At 38.4% G+C, this 21,915-nt stretch overlaps 5 protein-coding genes, 6 long non-coding RNA genes and 1 pseudogene across 28 annotated transcripts in view; 6 read left to right on the forward strand and 6 right to left on the reverse strand.

The window, feature by feature from the left end:
* The window catches only part of LOC124314931, a 3,074-nt gene extending 637 nt beyond the window's left edge, over positions 1-2,437 (forward strand). For 2 of the 7 annotated variants that reach the window (XR_006911375.1, XR_006911371.1), the window contains 7 exons: positions 63-113; positions 183-350; positions 411-1,107; positions 1,171-1,687; positions 1,758-1,876; positions 2,110-2,275; positions 2,348-2,437. This is a non-coding gene — a long non-coding RNA (uncharacterized LOC124314931). The remainder of the gene's footprint in view (positions 1-62; positions 114-182; positions 351-410; positions 1,108-1,170; positions 1,688-1,757; positions 1,877-2,109; positions 2,276-2,347) is intronic. The other 5 variants (XR_006911377.1, XR_006911373.1, XR_006911376.1 and 2 more) reach the window with 5 other exon arrangements.
* LOC124314808 (larval cuticle protein 65Ag1-like) overlaps positions 1-13,596 on the reverse strand; it is a 27,195-nt gene extending 13,599 nt beyond the window's left edge. Inside the window, exons 1-3 of one of the 3 annotated variants that reach the window (XM_046780185.1) lie at positions 13,500-13,585; positions 13,167-13,426; positions 12,657-13,096 (exon numbers count right to left, since the gene is read on the reverse strand). In XM_046780185.1, the coding sequence (XP_046636141.1) occupies positions 12,775-13,096; positions 13,167-13,426; positions 13,500-13,508 (591 nt within the window). In that variant the 5' untranslated portion in view covers positions 13,509-13,585 and the 3' untranslated portion in view covers positions 12,657-12,774. Of the gene's footprint in view, positions 1-12,656; positions 13,097-13,166; positions 13,427-13,499 lie in introns of those variants that run through there. The other 2 variants (XM_046780184.1, XM_046780183.1) reach the window with 2 other exon arrangements.
* The window catches only part of LOC124314779 (endocuticle structural glycoprotein SgAbd-1-like), a 24,299-nt gene extending 7,425 nt beyond the window's left edge, over positions 1-16,874 (forward strand). The window contains exons 1-3 of one of the 2 annotated variants that reach the window (XM_046780135.1): positions 15,954-16,057; positions 16,130-16,368; positions 16,439-16,874. In XM_046780135.1, coding sequence (XP_046636091.1) covers positions 16,049-16,057; positions 16,130-16,368; positions 16,439-16,766 — 576 coding nt within the window. In that variant the 5' untranslated portion in view covers positions 15,954-16,048 and the 3' untranslated portion in view covers positions 16,767-16,874. Of the gene's footprint in view, positions 1-15,953; positions 16,058-16,129; positions 16,369-16,438 lie in introns of those variants that run through there. The other variant, XM_046780134.1, reaches the window with a different exon arrangement.
* On the reverse strand, positions 3,538-4,558 carry LOC124314918. Its single transcript, XR_006911333.1, has 3 exons — positions 4,461-4,558; positions 4,110-4,230; positions 3,538-3,736 (listed from the first exon to the last, which is right to left on the reverse strand). It is a non-coding gene; the product is annotated as an uncharacterized LOC124314918 (long non-coding RNA).
* Positions 4,606-6,117, reverse strand: LOC124314979. Its single transcript, XR_006911452.1, has 3 exons — positions 6,038-6,117; positions 4,724-4,907; positions 4,606-4,663 (listed from the first exon to the last, which is right to left on the reverse strand). It is a non-coding gene; the product is annotated as an uncharacterized LOC124314979 (long non-coding RNA).
* LOC124314809 lies at positions 4,924-7,371 on the forward strand (annotated as a pseudogene).
* LOC124314930 lies at positions 8,487-11,566 on the reverse strand. Of its 8 annotated transcripts, none has more exons than XR_006911369.1 (9): positions 11,295-11,564; positions 11,139-11,222; positions 10,810-10,860; positions 10,573-10,740; positions 9,816-10,512; positions 9,236-9,752; positions 9,047-9,165; positions 8,649-8,814; positions 8,487-8,576 (listed from the first exon to the last, which is right to left on the reverse strand). It is a non-coding gene; the product is annotated as an uncharacterized LOC124314930 (long non-coding RNA). The 8 variants fall into 8 exon arrangements; XR_006911370.1 differs by having other exon boundaries at positions 9,816-10,130; positions 10,188-10,512; positions 11,139-11,564; XR_006911364.1 differs by having other exon boundaries at positions 9,236-9,329; positions 9,422-9,752; positions 11,139-11,562.
* On the reverse strand, positions 16,118-19,556 carry LOC124314912. Of its 2 annotated transcripts, XR_006911321.1 has the most exons (3): positions 19,477-19,556; positions 17,847-17,895; positions 16,118-16,268 (listed from the first exon to the last, which is right to left on the reverse strand). It is a non-coding gene; the product is annotated as an uncharacterized LOC124314912 (long non-coding RNA). The 2 variants fall into 2 exon arrangements; XR_006911320.1 differs by lacking the exons at positions 16,118-16,268; positions 17,847-17,895 and adding an exon at positions 17,769-17,835 and having other exon boundaries at positions 19,477-19,541.
* LOC124314831 (endocuticle structural glycoprotein SgAbd-1-like) lies at positions 17,583-18,510 on the forward strand. The gene is made up of 3 exons (XM_046780220.1): positions 17,583-17,690; positions 17,762-17,991; positions 18,063-18,510. The coding sequence occupies exons 1-3, from the start codon at positions 17,682-17,684 to the stop codon at positions 18,388-18,390; spliced, it is 567 nt and encodes a 188-aa protein (XP_046636176.1). The 5' UTR covers positions 17,583-17,681; the 3' UTR covers positions 18,391-18,510.
* Positions 19,225-20,164, forward strand: LOC124314897 (pupal cuticle protein 20-like). The gene is made up of 3 exons (XM_046780317.1): positions 19,225-19,296; positions 19,409-19,647; positions 19,718-20,164. The coding sequence occupies exons 1-3, from the start codon at positions 19,288-19,290 to the stop codon at positions 20,043-20,045; spliced, it is 576 nt and encodes a 191-aa protein (XP_046636273.1). The 5' UTR covers positions 19,225-19,287; the 3' UTR covers positions 20,046-20,164.
* Positions 19,796-21,618, reverse strand: LOC124314904. Its single transcript, XR_006911308.1, has 2 exons — positions 21,568-21,618; positions 19,796-19,885 (listed from the first exon to the last, which is right to left on the reverse strand). It is a non-coding gene; the product is annotated as an uncharacterized LOC124314904 (long non-coding RNA).
* On the forward strand, positions 20,919-21,850 carry LOC124314815 (larval cuticle protein LCP-22-like). The gene is made up of 3 exons (XM_046780198.1): positions 20,919-20,990; positions 21,100-21,329; positions 21,400-21,850. Exons 1-3 carry the CDS (start codon positions 20,934-20,936, stop codon positions 21,749-21,751), a joined length of 639 nt encoding a protein of 212 aa, XP_046636154.1. The 5' UTR covers positions 20,919-20,933; the 3' UTR covers positions 21,752-21,850.
* The last annotated feature ends 65 nt before the right edge of the window (positions 21,851-21,915 follow it).

The raw sequence follows: 21,915 nt of genomic DNA on the forward strand, positions 1-21,915 counted from the left end.
AAAGTAAAATTCAAGTAAAGATATTAAGTAGAACTGTGCTTTATTTGTCCCACCTCCACCAGGTTTTAGGACAAGAAAAATCACAGTGACACAAGAAATAGTCATCCTGTTAGGTTGTGTGTATTTTTTGTTTTTAAATAATGACTGAATATTTTAATGAAATTCCTCATTTATTTTCTCAGACTCTGGAATATTTGCATTTCAACCGATATTGGTGCAAATACTGATTCTATAAGTCACATCTTTGCAGAAGAAATGGCAGCCTGGAAGAAATTGGCGGTGGTGATTGGTGTGAATTTAGAAATTGAGGCAGGTGTTTCCCACAATGTACTTGACGAAAGAACTTGAAGGTGCATACAATAAAACTTAGTTTTTGTCATAAAAGATGCTTATAGTTCTTTATATTTTAGGCACTGTAAGCCAATGCTATCTGGAATTTCGCTAGAAATGTCTTTCAGACAGTCATAAACGTTGAGAAAAAAGAAGAACCTGAACTCAAAATAGAACCAGAAGAACCATATAGCATATATACTACCGGTATAACTCTCCAAGACCCACGTGCTCAAAGACTACATGTATTATTATGGCATGCTCTTGTTCATTTACGACTAATGGTTTTGGTGGAGTCATCAAATTGGGCATTGGAAAGCTAGCTGCAAAGATTTGTAAACTAGTACACGAGCAATCCACTTCCGGTCGGTAAGAACCAGGCGTCCTAGAAGAGACACTATAAATGTAAATGTCGTTCAAGTTTTCCATTACCAAACCTTTATCGGCTTCATTATCTCAAAGGACAAAGGCATAGAGGAATAGGAAACATTTTCATTTCTTTCCCAATCCAAAGCTAATGAGCAAATTTTTCTTTCTAACTAATCCGGAAACACAAAATGATGAAATTCGTCTTTACGGTCAACTAGTTCGACCGTATCATGAGTGAACCAACTAGCCTGATGTCATTCAAGATTTCCATCACGGTCCCAAGAATAATTCCCCGGCTTGGATTTTCTCATTGGCCTGACCTCTCTTAAAGAGTCTCTCGTTTTTCCGCACAAACGGCTTTGTGTTGCTACAGAAAGGGTGTTGTTTCTCCGTAATGAAAGTTAAAAGGTAATTCTTGTTTTGGATCCCTTAAGCTTACTGAATCTAAAATATTTGTGTATGAATTTACAGGGAGACTAGCCTATAATTTCCACATCGCCTGAAACTGCTGTCCATTTTGCTAGTCTTCGTTATAGAAGAAATTCTGCCATCTCTTCATCGATGAGAGACTTGCTGTAACGTTTTGTCAGAAACACTACAGTTAAAGTAATAATGAATGCTAGGTTTTAGCGAACTTAAATGCGTTGTTCAAGTTTTGTGAGTAGACCAGTCCTGCAATCAAATACTGAGTTTTGAGACGTGTCAAATAGATGGCGTGTTGATTGTATCAGTAATCGGCTATGGCGGTTTGCTGTCAAAAGTTAAGCTTTCTTTTCTTCGAAAATTAATAATGAATTCATAGGTAAATTCGAATTTTTCGTCCGTAACTTGTCGGTGATGTGTTCTATTCCGTGTATATGTTAAACAACTCTAATGTTTCTCATCAACTTACAGTAGGAAACGTGTAAGGGTCGTGCAGCCTATTGTCAAAGTTCTATTTTGTTCAAAATAATTGTATTCTACTGAATGTGCCATCGAAATTATGCAGGTATCAACCAATTACACTAGTTTTATTACAGTATTGCTGAAACATATATTCTTCTCGTCTTGTTTATGAGGTGTCATCATAATTATCTGCTGTTTGTATTGGACTTGCTAGATCACCAACCTCAGCATAGACCAATCTCTCATTCCATCATTCTAGATAAACTTGGATAACTGATGGGTGGTTTCATGTGTAAGTTCACTTATCATGTCCCTGAACTTTATTGTTGCAGTTCAATATGTATTTAAATTATTGATCTGCACTTATGTTTATCTAATAACGTTTAAGAGAGGATTTCGAGTGTATACTGATAAGTGTGTGTTTGTGTCTGTTTAATTATTCTTTTAGATCATAGATGACAAGCACATTGATGACACAAATTATAAACAAGTTGACTTTTTTTTTTTTTTAAATTTTATTTACAGGTTCTAAATTAGAGGTTTCTAAATTGGCATGACCAACTTTATGAGAAGTCATGTCCTTTCAAGAAAAGGACAAGGACTATACAGTCCTTCCTTGTTTGCTAACCTGTTGGCTGCAACCCTTGAATCTCCATTATTTACTTCCTTACACGGGCCCTCCTGATTTGAGGTAATACTTACTGTCGCTACAATCTTGTTTGAATATTATTTTCATCTAAATAAATGTTCATTCTCCTTACAGAATAATCCTTCACTACTGATCATGGACTTCATCCATTGGTGAAAACGGACGAGAGAATGCTGTAATCCAAGACTGATTAATTGTGTAGTTAGATTCAATTACAAGTGCATATCTGGGCTCCCTTCTTTTCTGTGGCCCCGTTTCCCTAACTAACCACTAACCAACGCCCGCCGGTGGTCACTCACCCGCTGTGAAACCAGGAGGAGGGGAGGGCTCTGGTCGAACGGGGACTTGGAAGGCGCATGATCCGATGAAAACTTTTGGAGGGTCATGAGTCTAACCCGGAAGCCTAGTATGACTACATCTCCCCAGTAAAACTTGCCTCGTACTTCTCTCTTCTTCTCGGTCCAGATAAATATCTCTGGGGGCCGTAGACATGTCCTATAACAGCATGTGCGAGTTAAACAAAGCAACCCACTACCCAATGAAACAAAAAGCCATGGTTTATTATTTGCGCAAATCTCCGTCAGTCAGGTTACAAATTTTTCTAATTCAACAACTCGCGTAGAATTTTGCATCTAGTCTATTAGTGCAAATCGCGATTCCATGTGTTTGGTAGTTAAGAAAATGGTTGTTTAAAAAACAAACAATGGGGTGTTCTGAGTAGCAAAAAAAACTCACCATTGTATGTTTTTTAAACAACCATCTTCATACCAAACACATAGGATCGCTATTTGCACCAGTAGACTAGATGCAAAATTCGACAGAAGTTGATGGAGTTTGAAAAACTTGTAACTTGACTGACGCAGATTTCCGCAAAACTAAACCATCGCTTTTTGTCTCATTGCCGCAGCGGTGGTGGCGGGTTGCGTTTAAACTCGTGCAGTAGTAAACCGTCTTGAACCGGACGCTCTGTTTATTGATTTTTTTTAACATTTTAAAAAGAAAAGAAAACAAATTGGTTCATATAACGTATTTATTTTGATTTATTACACATGGTTAAGGTAATTGGTTTTTAGGGTTGAGGGTATAAATTTAGGGGTTAGTAGGTGTATGTTTTCGGGGTTTAAAGGATTGGAAGGTATGTTTGTGGGGTTTGGAGATTAATTGGTAGGGCAACATTTGTAGGGTTATAGATTAACTGAATTTTTATCCAAACTTGAAATATCCTCCCTCCCCCCTCTAACATCCTTCCTTTCCCAACCCCGGAAACATGTTTATTATTTGTTGACATAAACATCCCATATTTGTTTTTGTTGCTTCTGAACTTATAAACGGTAAACTGCAATAGTCACGATGACAATTTAACAAAATATGATGCAACTTCGGTAACACGACATCAGCACCAAGCAACGGCCAATTGAACTTTATGTAGAAAGATCTTTCACCAGCATAGGCTGCAACAACGTGCCACATCGGACAGCAACTACGCGAACATACACGATAAACCTATAACCGAAATTAAAAGAATCAATCTTCAGCATCATGGAAATTCTGTCTGAAAGGACGAATTAATGACACTTTGTGGTTTTAGATAAACCAAATATTCTGAAAACAAATATTCTGAAAACAATATCTTATAGCTATTGTTGGAACAAACAAAAATGTGTGATTTAGACTTCAACAAAGAAGAAAGTGAAGCTAAGACTGTAACTGGATGTTAATCCTGCTTTTAAAAAAATCAATTACTATCAAGCAGTGAATTCTCATGACGATTAAAAAAAATTACACAACTATAGCTTAACTATGAAATCTCTCAGTATCAGTTAGCAAGCTTTTTGAATGAGACAGACAATTAGAAAGTTGATTGAAATTTAATTACTTCAGTTGTTTGTGTTTCTTCATTTGACGAAAACACAGCAGTAGGAACACCCTTTACCAGTTGGCTGCATCAAATCCATGTGTACATTGGGTAGCAACAAAGAAGCTTAGACTTTACCAAACTGTTTATCACAAAAAAAAAACCAATTACTATAAAGGAAACAGCGTCTCAAATGACAAAAACAAAAATGGCAGAAATTAAAGTAAACTGCACAATCTCTCAGAATAAATGTTGCCAAAGGAACAGCTAGAAAGCTTTTCCAAGGTAGACAAATAAAGTTCTACAGCTAGGCAAGTTAAGAAATAGTCACCGACTAACTAAGTCTCACATTAGAAAGTTGAACATATTTACCTGATTTGTTCTTAAGTGTTTCTTACAAAACGTACAGCCGGTACAGGAAAAAGAGATGACATCTTGACAAAATGTACAGATGCTCAGGCTTTGCTCAGGCCGGGTCCCGGACATTCAGGCCAGTGACGTTCAGGCCAGTTCAGGCCACATGATCAGCTGAAATTTCCAAGTAGAAATTATTGGCTAGGTTATCACGCAACCATCTAAATTCACACAAAAAATAATTAAGATTCGGTAACATCTAACAATCCAAACATAAATACCATTTTTATGAAGAAAAATGTGAGGAAGGAAAATACGTCGTACGGATTGTCTAACGATACGCCATACGCTTTCAATCAGTGCTCGAAAACAAATGGCGGCGGTCTTGCGTAACGAAGACTTAGATCCATATCAGTAGTTGTAAATGTGAATCATAGATGGCGACGAAACTTGTATTTTAGTCTGCTAAAAAAGAGGAAAAAAAAAGTCGAATGAAATGTCTGCAATTGTCAACCTACGTGTTTTCCGTAATTTTCAGCAGTTTGTGCCAACTAATAGACCCATTTCTAATTATCCCACATCATTTCGCAAAAATGAAGAAATTCAAAAAGTGGATGGTAACTTTCATCTGTTCAAACTTAGTATCATAAGATTAGGAAAAATCTATTGGCCCCCGGATTTCGGGGGCCAATAGCCAAAAATGCTATTGGCCCCTGCCGCTAGGGGGACACTGGAAAAGGATCGCGCCTCACAGCAGTCTTTTGTTTTTGAAGTCACTGCCTGTGCCTTTGGTACTACGGGGAAGGGCCGCGCCTAGTACCAGCAGCCGGCCGTGTTGTTGACAAGTGATAGTAGTAGAACTCCAATAATTCTTTAAATATTTTCATGTTCGACAATAGAACTCCATTGAATTTTAAATATGCAGTATATTAAATGTCTGACAATAGAATTCCAACCAAGTTTATTCGCATGACCGACAGTAGAACACTTTTCTTAAAATATGCAGTGCTTAGCTAGTGTTCAAAGACGCTATCACACTCCGGTTTCCGGAGTTATCACCTCCATTATCAATATTTGCAATTTTTGTTAATTAATTTAATTAATCTCTAATAAAATAATTTCAAATCATTGGATAAACTGAAATGATTTAAACCTGATAAAGGTTTAAACCCATAAGAATCTATAACTAGGTATCTAACTAGAAAAAAAGAGAGGGAAATAAAAACGGAATAAAGCATAAGAATATAAAAATATTTTTAATAAAAACTTATTAGACGAAAAACAAATTAATAAGTTAAGTAGAACAAAAATTCAGAAAAGGTCGGACCTAGAGGGAAACTCGCGAGCGAAGCGAATGGTCGGATTACAATTCAAACCAAACGAAGTTCATTCACACAAGATGGCAGATTTAAGGTGTTTACGCTTGATTCAATGTGTCAATTGTCAAAAGCCTGCTGGTAGGCGCGGCCCTTCCCCGTAGGCCCCCTAGCGGCCGGGGCCAATAGCTTTCCCCCGGAATCCGGGGGCCAATAGCCAAAAGTGCTATTGGCCCCCGGAATCCGGGGGCCAATAAGCCCAACCATAAGATTATGTACACGTGAATGGCATGTGCTGTAACCGGCTTTCTGTAAAATTTATTAGGAGATGATGAATTCCGTTCGCTGGATCTGAGCCCCAACAAGTCGTTAAATATGAGATCATACGGTCGCAAAGTATACAATAGAGCAGCAGTTCATCCTCCACGTTCCAACAAAATGCCAACTGATCAAGACTGGCCCTCGGTTTGGCCAGTTGCCAGATCTTTCCATCCAGCTAGTGTCCCGCTGCCCTTGCATCAGGGCTGGGTTGTCCCTGGTGCAACACCACCCGGCAAATTTGCCAATGCAGAGTTGATGAAGATCCCCAACTTTCTTCACTTGACACCACCTGCTATTGAAAGACAATGCCAAGCATTGAAAAGTGAGAACCCTGCAGTGTAATAGATATTTTAATAACAATTTAACCATTATTTGTTTGTAGAATTCTCAATTCTGCACAGAGTGCCGTAAGAGTTGGATCTCAACAAAAAGGTTGAAAATCATTTACCCATTACAATCACAACTAGTGATTACCTCAATTCTTTCCCCTCATTGAGTGATGCCCGAGCCAGAATTGTAACACTCCAGGTCTGAAAAAAAGAAAAAAAAACTGCATTTGATATCCTGTTATAAGTAACTCTTTTCTTCCCTAATGTAGGTGAAATTGAGCTCTTTGAATTGGACAGCCATGCCAAGGATAAATTCTTCTTTTTCCTGTACCGGCTTTACGTTTTGTAAGAAACCCTTCAGAACTATTCAGGTAAATATGTTCAACTTTCTAACTGTGAGACTACAGACTTAGTTAGTCGGTGACTATCTCTTAACTTATTTGTTGTAGAATTTTCAGTTGTCTACCTTCAAATGCTTGCTAGCTTTAGGTTCTTTTGCAACTTTTATTCTGAAGAATTGTGTTTGCATAGTTTACTTTAACTTATGTATTTTTTGTTTTTGTAATTTAAGACATTGTTTTCTTGATAGTTGATAGTAATTGAGTTTTTTTTTTATAAATTGGATTACTAGTCTGGTAAAAGTATGAGCTTCTTTGTTGCCGCCCAACGTACACATGGATTTGATGCAGCCAGCTGAGGGCTTTAACTCTTGTAAATAACATAAAGTGACATTTATTCATCTTGATTAATTCATTTCTTGTTTATAGGTTTAGTGTTTTATGTTCGCGTAGTTGCTGTCCGATGTGGCACGTTGTTGAAGCCTATGCTGGTAAAAGATCTTTCTACATCAAGTTCAATTGGCCGTTCCTTGGTGCTGATGTTGTTTTACTGAAGTTGCATCATATTATGTTAAATTGTCATCGCGGCTATTGCAGTTTACCTTTTATAAGTTAAGAAGCAACAGAAACAAATACGGGATGTTTATGTCAAACAAATAATATACATGTTTTTGGGGTTGGGAAAGGAAAGTGGTGGATGTTGGAGGGAGGATATTTTAAGTTTGGATAAAAATTTTGTTAATCTATAACCCCACAAACGTATCTCTACCAATTAATCTCCAAACCCCACAAACATATACCTTATCCAATCCTTCAAACCCCGGAAACATCCACCTACCAACCCTTAAATCTACACCCTTAACCCTATAAACCAATGCTAAACCTTATCCATGTAATATCTGTAATAAATAAAATAAAACATTATATGAACTAATTTATTTTTTATTTTTAAAATGTTAAAAAAAAATCAATAAACAGAGCGTCCGGTTCAAGACGGTTTACTACTGCACGAGTTTAAACGCAACCCGCCACCACCGCTGCGGCAATGAGACAAAAAGCGATGGTTTAGTTTTGCGGAAATCTGCGTCAGTCAAGTTACAAGTTTTTCAAACTCCATCAACTTCTGTCGAATTTTGCATCTAGTCTACTGGTGCAAATAGCGATCCTATGTGTTTGGTATGAAGATGGTTGTTTAAAAAACATACAATGGTGAGTTTTTTTTGCTACTCAGAACACCCCATTGTTTGTTTTTTAAACAACCATTTTCTTAACTACCAAACACATGGAATCGCGATTTGCACTAATAGACTAGATGCAAAATTCTACGCGAGTTGTTGAATTAGAAAAATTTGTAACCTGACTGACGGAGATTTGCGCAAATAATAAACCATGGCTTTTTGTTTCATTGGGTAGTGGGTTGCTTTGTTTAACTCGCACATGCTGTTATAGGACATGTCTACGGCCCCCAGAGATATTTATCTGGACCGAGAAGAAGAGAGAAGTACGAGGCAAGTTTTACTGGGGAGATGTAGTCATACTAGGCTTCCGGGTTAGACTCATGACCCTCCAAAAGTTTTCATCGGATCATGCGCCTTCCAAGTCCCCGTTCGACCAGAGCCCTCCCCTCCTCCTGGTTTCACAGCGGGTGAGTGACCACCGGCGGGCGTTGGTTAGTGGTTAGTTAGGGAAACGGGGCCACAGAAAAGAAGGGAGCCCAGATATGCACTTGTAATTGAATCTAACTACACAATTAATCAGTCTTGGATTACAGCATTCTCTCGTCCGTTTTCACCAATGGATGAAGTCCATGATCAGTAGTGAAGGATTATTCTGTAAGGAGAATGAACATTTATTTAGATGAAAATAATATTCAAACAAGATTGTAGCGACAGTAAGTATTACCTCAAATCAGGAGGGCCCGTGTAAGGAAGTAAATAATGGAGATTCAAGGGTTGCAGCCAACAGGTTAGCAAACAAGGAAGGACTGTATAGTCCTTGTCCTTTTCTTGAAAGGACATGACTTCTCATAAAGTTGGTCATGCCAATTTAGAAACCTCTAATTTAGAACCTGTAAATAAAATTAAAAAAAAAAAAAAGTCAACTTGTTTATAATTTGTGTCATCAATGTGCTTGTCATCTATGATCTAAAAGAATAATTAAACAGACACAAACACACACTTATCAGTATACACTCGAAATCCTCTCTTAAACGTTATTAGATAAACATAAGTGCAGATCAATAATTTAAATACATATTGAACTGCAACAATAAAGTTCAGGGACATGATAAGTGAACTTACACATGAAACCACCCATCAGTTATCCAAGTTTATCTAGAATGATGGAATGAGAGATTGGTCTATGCTGAGGTTGGTGATCTAGCAAGTCCAATACAAACAGCAGATAATTATGATGACACCTCATAAACAAGACGAGAAGAATATATGTTTCAGCAATACTGTAATAAAACTAGTGTAATTGGTTGATACCTGCATAATTTCGATGGCACATTCAGTAGAATACAATTATTTTGAACAAAATAGAACTTTGACAATAGGCTGCACGACCCTTACACGTTTCCTACTGTAAGTTGATGAGAAACATTAGAGTTGTTTAACATATACACGGAATAGAACACATCACCGACAAGTTACGGACGAAAAATTCGAATTTACCTATGAATTCATTATTAATTTTCGAAGAAAAGAAAGCTTAACTTTTGACAGCAAACCGCCATAGCCGATTACTGATACAATCAACACGCCATCTATTTGACACGTCTCAAAACTCAGTATTTGATTGCAGGACTGGTCTACTCACAAAACTTGAACAACGCATTTAAGTTCGCTAAAACCTAGCATTCATTATTACTTTAACTGTAGTGTTTCTGACAAAACGTTACAGCAAGTCTCTCATCGATGAAGAGATGGCAGAATTTCTTCTATAACGAAGACTAGCAAAATGGACAGCAGTTTCAGGCGATGTGGAAATTATAGGCTAGTCTCCCTGTAAATTCATACACAAATATTTTAGATTCAGTAAGCTTAAGGGATCCAAAACAAGAATTACCTTTTAACTTTCATTACGGAGAAACAACACCCTTTCTGTAGCAACACAAAGCCGTTTGTGCGGAAAAACGAGAGACTCTTTAAGAGAGGTCAGGCCAATGAGAAAATCCAAGCCGGGGAATTATTCTTGGGACCGTGATGGAAATCTTGAATGACATCAGGCTAGTTGGTTCACTCATGATACGGTCGAACTAGTTGACCGTAAAGACGAATTTCATCATTTTGTGTTTCCGGATTAGTTAGAAAGAAAAATTTGCTCATTAGCTTTGGATTGGGAAAGAAATGAAAATGTTTCCTATTCCTCTATGCCTTTGTCCTTTGAGATAATGAAGCCGATAAAGGTTTGGTAATGGAAAACTTGAACGACATTTACATTTATAGTGTCTCTTCTAGGACGCCTGGTTCTTACCGACCGGAAGTGGATTGCTCGTGTACTAGTTTACAAATCTTTGCAGCTAGCTTTCCAATGCCCAATTTGATGACTCCACCAAAACCATTAGTCGTAAATGAACAAGAGCATGCCATAATAATACATGTAGTCTTTGAGCACGTGGGTCTTGGAGAGTTATACCGGTAGTATATATGCTATATGGTTCTTCTGGTTCTATTTTGAGTTCAGGTTCTTCTTTTTTCTCAACGTTTATGACTGTCTGAAAGACATTTCTAGCGAAATTCCAGATAGCATTGGCTTACAGTGCCTAAAATATAAAGAACTATAAGCATCTTTTATGACAAAAACTAAGTTTTATTGTATGCACCTTCAAGTTCTTTCGTCAAGTACATTGTGGGAAACACCTGCCTCAATTTCTAAATTCACACCAATCACCACCGCCAATTTCTTCCAGGCTGCCATTTCTTCTGCAAAGATGTGACTTATAGAATCAGTATTTGCACCAATATCGGTTGAAATGCAAATATTCCAGAGTCTGAGAAAATAAATGAGGAATTTCATTAAAATATTCAGTCATTATTTAAAAACAAAAAATACACACAACCTAACAGGATGACTATTTCTTGTGTCACTGTGATTTTTCTTGTCCTAAAACCTGGTGGAGGTGGGACAAATAAAGCACAGTTCTACTTAATATCTTTACTTGAATTTTACTTTCTTCTCTTTATGTTCATCTAGCTTATTCTTACCTATATTTCTTACCCTTATTCTATCAAAAATGACATAATTTGTAAAAAATCATTACACACGATCAGATGCTAGTTAAGAGCCAATAAGGCATTATTGGTTATTCAATTTCAGAGCATATGTAAGCTTGACAAAAAATCCAGAACTTTAGCGTGTGAAAGAGACATGAGAAGATGAAAGCAATACCTGTTTCTCATTCTGCCTTCACCATTGGTACACCATCATTGCAACCACTTGCAACTAAAACAAGAAAATGTTGTATGTCTGGAACTTAAAAAGAATAAAAAATTCGATTTTTAGCACATTCAGAATTATTGAAAGATTTTAAATTCTGAACTCAACTTTTACTACACCCTTCACTGAAGTTCTACTATTCTTATTAATTTAACTAGTTGAAACTGATTTTCTCCACGACCACAACCCACACTCTCTATGGTACATTGCACTGCTGTTTTCGTACGACACCAATTGTTGAAGTAGGCGGTAATTATTATTTTATTAATGGCGAAAAATAAATCCCGGCAGCCGGCATCTCGCAACGTGGTCGACGTGGTCGCCATATTTTTTTAATGTGGTTAAAGAAAGAAACATCAGACAACCACCCCATGCAACAACTTCCATGACTGCCGCGAGATGGCCAGATGGGCATAGCTCGACGACTTCGCCATCTAGTGTGGGGCATTTGAGAAAAAGTTTATATTTTACTAAACCGTTAACGGTTTAATTAACGGACACACTAGTGTAGCTGTAGTCTATCCATAACGTTTTTAAAAAGTTAACATTTTTTTTCCTCGAATACCTCTCTTATAATTCGTCGAGCTTCTATTTATTCAACAATTAAAAAATAAAAATAGGACATTACAAAATTATGATTAAATGAGCCATCTTTAGTGATGCATTGCACCAAATCTAAATAATTATTAATTCGACATTGAAATAACCACGCATCACGTATTATTCCAAGTGATGTTATCTAAATGTTACTGGATTAGCATTTATCATATAAAGTCTAATATAAAATAATAGTCTTGATAAAAAAAAGTAAACATGGTATACCATTTGATAATATTATACTACGATCTCCCGTTGGTAACGTCCACATTCCCTTCAACGGAAAGGGCTACAAGTTCTAATTAAGTTATTGATATTTTCCTGAATAAAGCCATTAACTCCTGATTTTCTCTTTATCATTATATTATATCCGTGCATTCTTTGCAACGGCGTTATACCTGTTGATGTACTTGTAAATATGAACTGAGAACATTGAACGTAATTTTATTTTGAAATTCTTTTGATCAGATTCTGCCTATCACCAGAAATATAATGATTGTTCAAATTTCTCAAAATTCACAGAACTTTATGATGTGCCAAAGTAGTAGGGCTTCGCGTAAACAAACACTTTCACACGTGACCTTTACGCATTACAGTAGAAGAAAGCTAATGGAATTTTTAATTTATTGGCTTTTTATAGACAACTGAATTTTGTTTTATTAATTGAAACAAAAAACTGTGAAGTCGTTCTTAAAGCGCTTAATTCATATCTGCAAAAATTTCTTGAATTCCTTTGCCATCGATAAATATAAATGAATCCATTGTAAACCCCCAAAGCGAAAAAACCATTCAACGAATGAAAAAAGAGAATATTTTACATCACTGTGTCGGTATCAAGGATGAATATTAATTATCAATGGCAGCAAAATTGAATTAAGAAAAAGAAAATTTGCGTTTATCGTTTTCTCAATCAATAAATTTTTACATTGTTCTAATAGTCATTGACATGAAACACTTAAACTATCTGCTATTAATAAATATGCGACTGCACTTAATATCCAGCTCCAGTGCGTTTGTAGGGAAGAGCGGGGGCAACGGGGAGTTCGTACTCATGGACAGGGGCAACTGGAAGTTCGTAGACATGGACGGGGGCAACGGGCAAGTGGTCACCCTTGGGCTGGAATCCGGCATCATCGGCAACCCAGGTCAAAGTGAATTTCCGGCCTTCGGGGGAAACCCAGTAGGAAGATCCCTTGTTGGTGTTGCCCATAACATCCTCGTAGGTGGCTTTGCCGTAAGAGTCGTACTTGACTCCTTGCATCTTCTTTTGGACCTGAGATTCCTCGCGGGTGGTGTAGTCAGACTGGGCGTAGCTGTTTGACACAATCAAATTTCTCTTTAGTAAATAGCAAGACTCTTTAAACAACAAGATGTGGTTTTTACCTCCATTGGCTGCTGCCATCGAGGTTGCGCTCATCAGATTGGCTGGTGATGGTGATGTCGGCGTATTTGTTATCCTTGTATGCTGGGGCAGAGTAGGCAGGTGCGGGGTAAGCTGGGGCAGAGTAGGTTGGGGCAGAGTAGGTTGGGGCAGAGTAGGCTGGTTTGGAATAGGCCGGTGCCGAGTAGGTGGGTGGCTTGTACTCCGGCTTGTAGCTGGATGTAGCAGCGGCAGCAACGGCCAAGACAGCGGCGATGATAAACTAAAAACAAGGTTTCCACAAAAAGATTAAAATTCACATCACATTATGCTTATAAAAACTTATTTTTTTTTACTAGCTTCATGATGATAGTTGAAGTTGATAAGTTGAACAACTGACGGCTTAAAATCGGTTTTAGACTAGTTTATATACCCGGAGAAGGGAGTGCCACGTACGGTTTCGTTTACTCTGTTGTCCCAATTTTTCATGCGTGTTTGCGATGGCCATTTCTCTCCTTCATTGGTTAACCAATATTATTCTAGGCCATGGTTGGTTAGGCTTTTGCTTTTCGATAAAATCAATCTGTGATTTCTTGGCTCATCGTATCAAAAGAAATGATGAGATATGTGCTTTTACTTTCAATGTTTAATCATCATGACTGATATTAATGATTTGTTTAACTAGACAGAACAAAGAAATTAATGTTAGTGTTCGTTACATCTAATGGTATAACAATTAAATATTAAACAATAAATTGCTTTTAAAAGCTGTCAAAGTTATTCGGAAATTTCTATCCCTGCAAATTTTTACTAATTTTTCAGTTTTAAACAGTTATAAAGTATTAGCAATCGTTACTTATCATATGTAACAATACGTACTGACGGAAAAAAAGTTAATAAACATCCTCATTATCAAACAGGAAAAAATTGTTTTCTTAAGGGGATAGGGATGAAAGTGAGAGTGAGAGTCTTATTTGTACTACGCCCAAAATGAGACTATCGGTCACTTTACAATTGGGTCACATGAATGTTATCTACCCTTCACTCAACGATATATAAGTGAAGAAATGAAACATCAAAAGTATCAGTTGTTTCCCAAGCCAACCGAATACAACATGAAGCTGGTAAGGGACTAAACAATGTCGACCATTGGTAATAACAAAAAATTAATGAAACTAAAAGCAAAATTTCGATATTGCAGTTCGTTATCGCCGCTGTCTTGGCCGTTGCTGCCGCTGCCAGCTACAAGCCGGAGTACAAACCACCCACCTACTCCGCACCGGCCTACTCTGCCCCAGCCTACTCCAAACCAGCCTACTCTGCCCCGGCTTACTCCGCACCTGCCTACTCTGCCCCAGCATACAAGGATAACAAATACGCCGACATCACCATCACCAGCCAATCTGATGAGCGCAACCTCGATGGCAGCAGCCAATGGAGGTAAAAACTATTCTGTTTCCCGCTTCATTACAATAGCGAATTCTGTTCAGTTTTACGTATTTTTTTTTGAATTTTCTCTCTGATAACCATTATCTTGTTGTTTTATAGCTACGCTGGATCTGACTACACTACCCGCGAGGAATCTCAGGTCCAAAAGAAGATGCAAGGCGTCGCATACGACTCTTACGGCAAAGCCACCTACGAGGATGTTATGGGTAACACAAACAAGGGATCTTCCTACTGGGTTTCCCCTGAAGGCGAGAAATTCACTTTGACCTGGGCTGCCGATGATGCCGGTTTCCAGCCCAAGGGTGACCACTTGCCCGTCGCTCCCGTCCATGAATACGAGCTCCCAGTTGCTCCCGTCCACATTCCTTTCAACGGAAAGGGCTACAAAATCTATTAAGTTATTGATCCCTGATTGTGAAGATGTAAATTATTGGTAAATTATGTCAAACGTATTCTCTGTCATGACTCTTGACATTATACGTGTGTTGGTTTAAATATAAATTTCTATGCAGAACATCATCTTCATTCAGCCAGCATTTTCATTCAGAAGTTTGATGGGTCAAACTGGATGTGATTCAAAAATATACACAAAACAAACATTATGAGGCCTGTTTAACGTAAAAATTATATTAGTACTTCTAACACAGCATTGTGTCCTATAGTTTGACACGATAAAATCATAATAACTATCGAGAAATCAACACTCCAGACTTTTCAACATAATTGATATTGGTGCACAAACCCACTTAAACTTCTAATATCGAAGCCAGACCGAGTATCTCTATTTTCACCAGTATACAGATATCGATTTAATATTTTTTGTTCGGTGACGAAAATAATTCAATCGTTATTATACTTTGACAAATTTGTTTTATATTTTACTTTTATTGGACCGTATCCCGTTCCCGCGTAGGAGATTTTAGAAGTTCAACAATATCGAAAGTTGGCTTCGATCTCGGGAGTAAAAAAAACAAGAGACCCAATTTAATTTCTGACACATTTTATCGCTATGAAGTTTCCTTGCGTCACACACAAACAAAATATAGGTGACTGAAGAGTCCATAAAGAGGTAAATCTCTAGAACCAACTTAGGTTAGCTTGCGAAAAATTCTATTAGAGCGCAAATTTTTTCCATAAAAGGAGATGTGTGCTAAAAAAGAAATGGGTTCCAAAGGTATTACCTCAAGTATATAAATGAACTCGTTTCAAAGTATTATACTATGTATCACTCAAAGTTCAATCTCAACTAACAGAATTGGTAAACGTGCAAAGAGAATGCATTGTAACGCCTGAGTCTACCCATACTAAAGAAAAGACAAGACATCGTGCGCTAAAAAGTAGGTCACTCGGAAACACTTGAAGTTTCCATTCTCTCGACGCTCTCGACTATAAAAGCCCCGAACTCACAGATCAACAGTATCAGTTGTTCAGCAACAGCAAATCAACCGACTACAACATGAAATTGGTAAGAAACAAACAAAAAAAAAACGACATGTTCTTCGACAGACTTCTCATTAACTGAATATTTTTCAAATAGTTCGTTATCGCCGCTGTCTTGGCCGTTGCTGCCGCTGCCAGCTACAAGCCGGAGTACAAACCACCCACTTACTCCGCACCGGCCTACTCCAAACCAGCCTACTCTGCCCCGGCCTACTCTGCCCCAGCTTACCCCGCACCTGCCTACTCTGCCCCAGCGTACAAGAATAACAAATACGCCGACATCACCATCACCAGCCAATCTGATGAGCGCAACCTCGATGGCAGCAGCCAATGGAGGTAAAAACCACATCTTGTTGTTTAAAGAGTCTTGCTATTTACTAAAAATAAATTTGACTGTGTCAAACAGCTACGCCCAGTCTGACTACACCACCCGCGAGGAATCTCAGGTCCAAAAGAAGATGCAAGGAGTCAAATACGATTCTTACGGCAAAGCCACCTACGAGGATGTTATGGGCAACACCAACAAGGGATCTTCTTACTGGGTTTCCCCCGAAGGCGAGAAATTCACTTTGACCTGGGTCGCCGATGATGCCGGATTCCAGCCCAAGGGTGACCACTTGCCCGTTGCCCCCGTCCATGTCTACGAGCTCCCAGTTGCTCCCGTCCACGAATACGAACTCCCCGTTGCCCCCGTCCACATTCCCTTCAACGGAAAGGGCTACAAGATCTATTAAATTATTGATACATGAATGAAGATATAAATTATGTCCAATGTATCCTTTGTCTTCCCTCTTGACATTGTATGTGTTGGTGTAAATAAAATTGCAGAACGTCTAAATTAATTGAAAAAGCGCTTTCATTTCACGGGTTCTGATGAAATACTTTAATTCAAAGGGAATAAAAGAAATATTCTTGTCATAATTATTAACCAAATCAGTTGATTCCATGCTGAAACGAACAGAATGATTGGAGCAAGAATGAATCAGTGCCCGACAAGCTATTTCTTTATGTGTAGGTGTAGTTAACGATGTTACACACTTACATACGTATAGTTGATGATGTTTTATCACGGATCGGATTTTATTTCGGATTAAAATGTTTTATTTGTTGAATCTTGCGAGTAATCTACGTTATACGTTTTCAGATTTCTAATTCCGAAGTTTTTTTGTCCATCTGGGTTTTTGCAGCAAATGAGGCTCAGATAAATATGTGATTATATCGCTATAAGTTTTCTTCTATTACACGTGAACAACTCAGACGATTAGAAAGCTCTTTATGCTCTAGGATAATGTTAATTCTTGGGGCGGAAATGTTTCCCTAAACAGATGTATGTTAATTAATGAATAGCATTCCTGGAAATCTCAAGTACAAAAATGAATTAATCTCAATTCCTGATACTCCATAGTGCAAAATGTCCTTAGTTCGATCTAAATATAGCAAACTAGTAAACGTACAAAGAGAATGCATTGTTAATCCGGAGAATATCTTATACCTAGCGAAATGAAGCCACCTTGGGCAGACGCGATGTGCTAAAAAAATGAGGTCATTCTGAAACACCTGAAATTTACATTCTCTTGACTATATAAGACCCAAACTCACAGATCGAAAGTATCAGTTGCACAGCAATAGCAAAATCAACCGAATACAACATGAAATTGGTAAGCAACAGCAGAACTTATTTTACAAAATTTTTATTAACTAAATATTTTTTGCCCAATTTTTCGACTAGTTCGTAATCGCCGCTGTCTTGGCCGTTGCTGTCGCTGCTCCGTCCAGCTACAAACCGGCATACAAGCCACCCACCTACTCCGCACCGGCCTACTCCAAACCAGCCTACTCTGCCCCGGCTTACCCCGCACCTGCCTACTCTGCCCCAGCGTACAAGGACAACAAATACGCCGACATCACCATCACCAGCCAATCTGATGAGCGCAATCTCGATGGCAGCAGCCAATGGAGGTATTTACTTTCAATAGCTGTTTAAACAGTATTGGAATTTACTTAGCAAATGCTTGGATTGTGTAAAACAGCTACGCCCAGTCTGACTACACCACCCGCGAGGAATCCCAGGTCCAGAAGAAGATGCAAGGAGTCAAGTACGACTCGTACGGCAAAGCCACATACGAGGATGTTATGGGCAACACCAACAAGGGATCTTCCTACTGGGTTTCCCCTGAAGGCGAGAAATTCACTTTGACCTGGTCTGCCGATGATGCCGGTTTCCAGCCAAAGGGTGACCATTTGCCCGTCGCTCCCGTCCATGAATACGAGCTCCCAGTTGCTCCCGTCCATGAATACGAACTCCCCGTTGCCCCCGTCCACATTCCCTTCAACGGAAAGGGCTACAAGATCTATTAAGTTATTGATATTGACCTGATTGTAAATTTAATTTATTCTCATGTATTCTCTGCCATCGACATTATTATGTGTTTGGTTTCGATAAATACGTGTAAATACAAAAACAAATTATCATTTTAACCGTTTTAGTTAAACTTAAACCGTTATACTGCAAACTTGAAGAACAATGAAATTTAAGAGAAATGAACGTTACAGGCCTATTAAATCAACTAGAGATTTTTAAAGAAATGGTTTAAGGATGTATGTGTAACACAAATGCGTGAAATCGAAATTTAACAGTTTCGTATCAGACGTCCATAATACGGTGCTATAATGCGTTCTCTACCTTTAAGATGCAAAATTCCGTCTAGCCCATTTATTTTGTATCTCAAATTATTTTACAGTAAGAATAACTGAAATCGCATTTATCATGCGCTACAGATATTCAGATTCTTGACGAACGTTTGAGATTAAAATACTTTCATTATTCAATTTGTATGGACGTGAACATTTTTTCGGCACGTTTAAATGTTTGAAATCAATTAATCCGAAGAGACTACATTCCATTCTTGAATTGATATTTTAAGTCAAATAGTATTTGAAATGAACATCAATTGATATCGTATAATGTTGATGCATGAAAATATTACTTCGCTACTTTGATATACTTGGAACAAGTGAAAAAGTTCATTTTGTTAACCGAAGGACTATCTCGATTAGAAATATCTGATAAAGTGAATGGTTCATTGTTTCACCCTAAAAAATCTGGCATTCTTGAAAACTTGGCAGTGACCTAATTGGCAAAGAAGGGCAGGGAAGGGAACATACATCAGGCTCTTCTCCCGTTCACCTGACTATATAAAGTAAGACATAGAAAAAGAAAAGCGTCAGTTGTTCAACAAATCAACCGAATTCAACATGAAGCTGGTAAGTAACAACGCAATAATCAATTGAAAAATACGATGGAGTATTAATCAGTGAATAAGAGTCACAAAATTTTATCAACTTCAAATTAATTATGTGCAATGTTATTTCATAGTTCATTATCGCCGCTGTCTTAGCCGTTGCTACCGCTGCCAGCTACAAGCCGGCATACAAGCCACCCACCTACTCCGCACCGGCCTACTCCAAACCAGCCTACTCTGCCCCGGCCTACTCTGCCCCAGCTTACCCCGCACCCGCCTACTCTGCCCCAGCATACAAGGATAACAAATACGCCGACATCACCATCACCAGCCAATCTGATGAGCGCAACCTCGATGGCAGCAGCCAGTGGAGGTAAAAACCACATCTTGTTGTTTAAAGAGTCTTGCTATTTACTAAAGAGAAATTTGATTGTGTTCAACAGCTACGCCCAGTCTGACTACACCACCCGCGAGGAATCCCAGGTCCAAAAGAAGATGCAAGGAGTCAAGTACGACTCTTACGGCAAAGCCACCTACGAGGACGTTATGGGCAACACCAACAAGGGATCTTCCTACTGGGTTTCCCCTGAAGGCGAGAAATTCACTTTGACCTGGTCTGCCGATGATGCCGGTTTCCAGCCAAAAGGTGCCCATTTGCCCGTCGCTCCCGTCCATGAATACGAGCTCCCCGTTGCTCCCGTCCATGAATACGAACTCCCCGTTGCCCCCGTCCACATTCCCTTCAACGGAAAGGGCTACAAGATCTATTAAGTTATTGATATTGACTGATTGCAAAATTAATTTATTCTCATGTATTCTCTGCCATCGACATTATTTTGTGTTTGGTGTCGATAAATACGTGTAAATACAAAAACAAATTATCATTTTAACCATTTTAGTTGAATAGTTATACTGCAAATAACTTGAAGAACAATGAAATTTAAGAGAAATGAACGTTACAGGCCTATTAAATGAACCAGAGAATTTTTTAGCAAGGGTTGAAGGATGTGATTGTAACACAAATACGTTATCGAAATTTGAACAGTTTCGTACCAGATCTTATCCATAATAATACGGTGCTAAAATGCGTTCTCTACCTTTATGATGCAAAATTCTATTTTCATATTCTGCCTTCAATTCTGCAAAAATTCTGCCATTATTTTGTATCTCAAATAATTTTACATTAAGAATAATAGAAGTCGCATTTATCATGATGCGCTAGAAAGATTCAGGTTCTTGAAAAACGTTTGAGATTAAAATACTTTCGTTATTCAATTTTTAAAGACGTGAACATTTTGGCATGTTTAAATGTTTGAAATCAATTAATCAGCCAAGCTCAGATTCTATTCTTGAATCAATATTTTAAGTCAAATAGAATTTGAAAATGAAATGAACATTATTTGATAACGAATAATGTGGGCGCGCGAAAATATTACTTCGCTAATTTGATAAACTTGGAACGAGTGAAAAAGTTCATTTTGTTTACCGAAGGACTATCTCGATTAGATAGCCTATATCTGATAAAGTGAATGGTTTATTATATCACCCCCAAAAATCTAGTATTCTTGAAAATTTGGCAGTGACCTAATTGGCAAAGAAGGGCGGGGAAGGGAACATATCAGGCTCTTCACTCTTTCACCTGACTATATAAACTCAGACATGGATAATGAAAAGTATCAGTTGTTCAACAAATCAACCGAATTCAACATGAAGCTGGTAAGTAACATCATAGTAATGTATCGAAAAATGCGATGGAGTAGCAAAATTGCAACAGTCACAAAATTGTATCAACTTCAAATTGATGATGTGCCATATTATTTCAAAGTTCGTTATCGCCGCTGTCTTGGCTGTTGCTGTAGCTGCTCCGTCCAGCTACAAGCCTGCATACAAGCCACCTACCTACTCCGCACCGGCCTATTCAAAACCAGCCTACTCTGCCCCAGCTTACCCCGCACCTGCCTACTCTGCTCCAGCATACAAGGATAACAAATACGCCGACATCACTATCACCAGCCAATCTGATGAGCGCAACCTCGATGGCAGCAGCCAATGGAGGTAAAAACAACATCTTGTTGTTTAAAGAGTCTTGCTATTTACTAAAGAGAAATTTGATTGTGTCAAACAGCTACGCCCAGTCTGACTACACCACCCGCGAGGAATCTCAGGTCCAAAAGAAGATGCAAGGAGTCAAGTACGACTCGTACGGCAAAGCCACCTACGAGGACGTTATGGGCAACACCAACAAGGGATCTTCCTACTGGGTTTCCCCCGAAGGCGAGAAATTCACTTTGACCTGGGCTGCCGATGAGGAAGGATTCAAACCCAAGGGTGACCACTTGCCCGTCGCTCCCGTCCATGTCTACGAGCTCCCAGTTGCTCCCGTCCATGAGTACGTTCTCCCTGTTGCTCCCGTCCATGAATACGAACTCCCCGTTGCCCCCGCCCTCCCCTACAAGCGCACTGGAGCTGGATATTAAATTATTAAAATGATGTATGAATGTCATCGATCATATTGATGTTGTTGATGTGAAAACAGAGTATGATGGTGTAAATAAATGCGAGTTATCTAAGATCAATTAATTTTTGTTCGACTTATTCACTGCTCATTTTGGAACTTTGCGGAAGTGCGAGCTATCGCTTT

This window comes from Daphnia pulicaria, chromosome 10, assembly GCF_021234035.1.
Source record: "Daphnia pulicaria isolate SC F1-1A chromosome 10, SC_F0-13Bv2, whole genome shotgun sequence".
In the NCBI taxonomy this organism is placed as follows: domain Eukaryota; kingdom Metazoa; phylum Arthropoda; class Branchiopoda; order Diplostraca; family Daphniidae; genus Daphnia; species Daphnia pulicaria.

Bases quoted from the DNA above. Each gene is read 5' to 3' on its own strand.
- LOC124314815 (XM_046780198.1), top strand. From the start codon at position 20,934: ATGGATAATGAAAAGTATCAGTTGTTCAACAAATCAACCGAATTCAAC. The intron at 20,991-21,099 runs GTAAGTAACATC...ATTATTTCAAAG, and splicing joins CCGAATTCAACATGAAGCTG to TTCGTTATCGCCGCTGTCTT. The intron at 21,330-21,399 runs GTAAAAACAACA...TGTGTCAAACAG, and splicing joins GATGGCAGCAGCCAATGGAG to CTACGCCCAGTCTGACTACA.
- LOC124314897 (XM_046780317.1), top strand. The intron at 19,648-19,717 runs GTAAAAACCACA...TGTGTTCAACAG, and splicing joins GATGGCAGCAGCCAGTGGAG to CTACGCCCAGTCTGACTACA.
- LOC124314831 (XM_046780220.1), top strand. The intron at 17,992-18,062 runs GTATTTACTTTC...TGTGTAAAACAG, and splicing joins GATGGCAGCAGCCAATGGAG to CTACGCCCAGTCTGACTACA.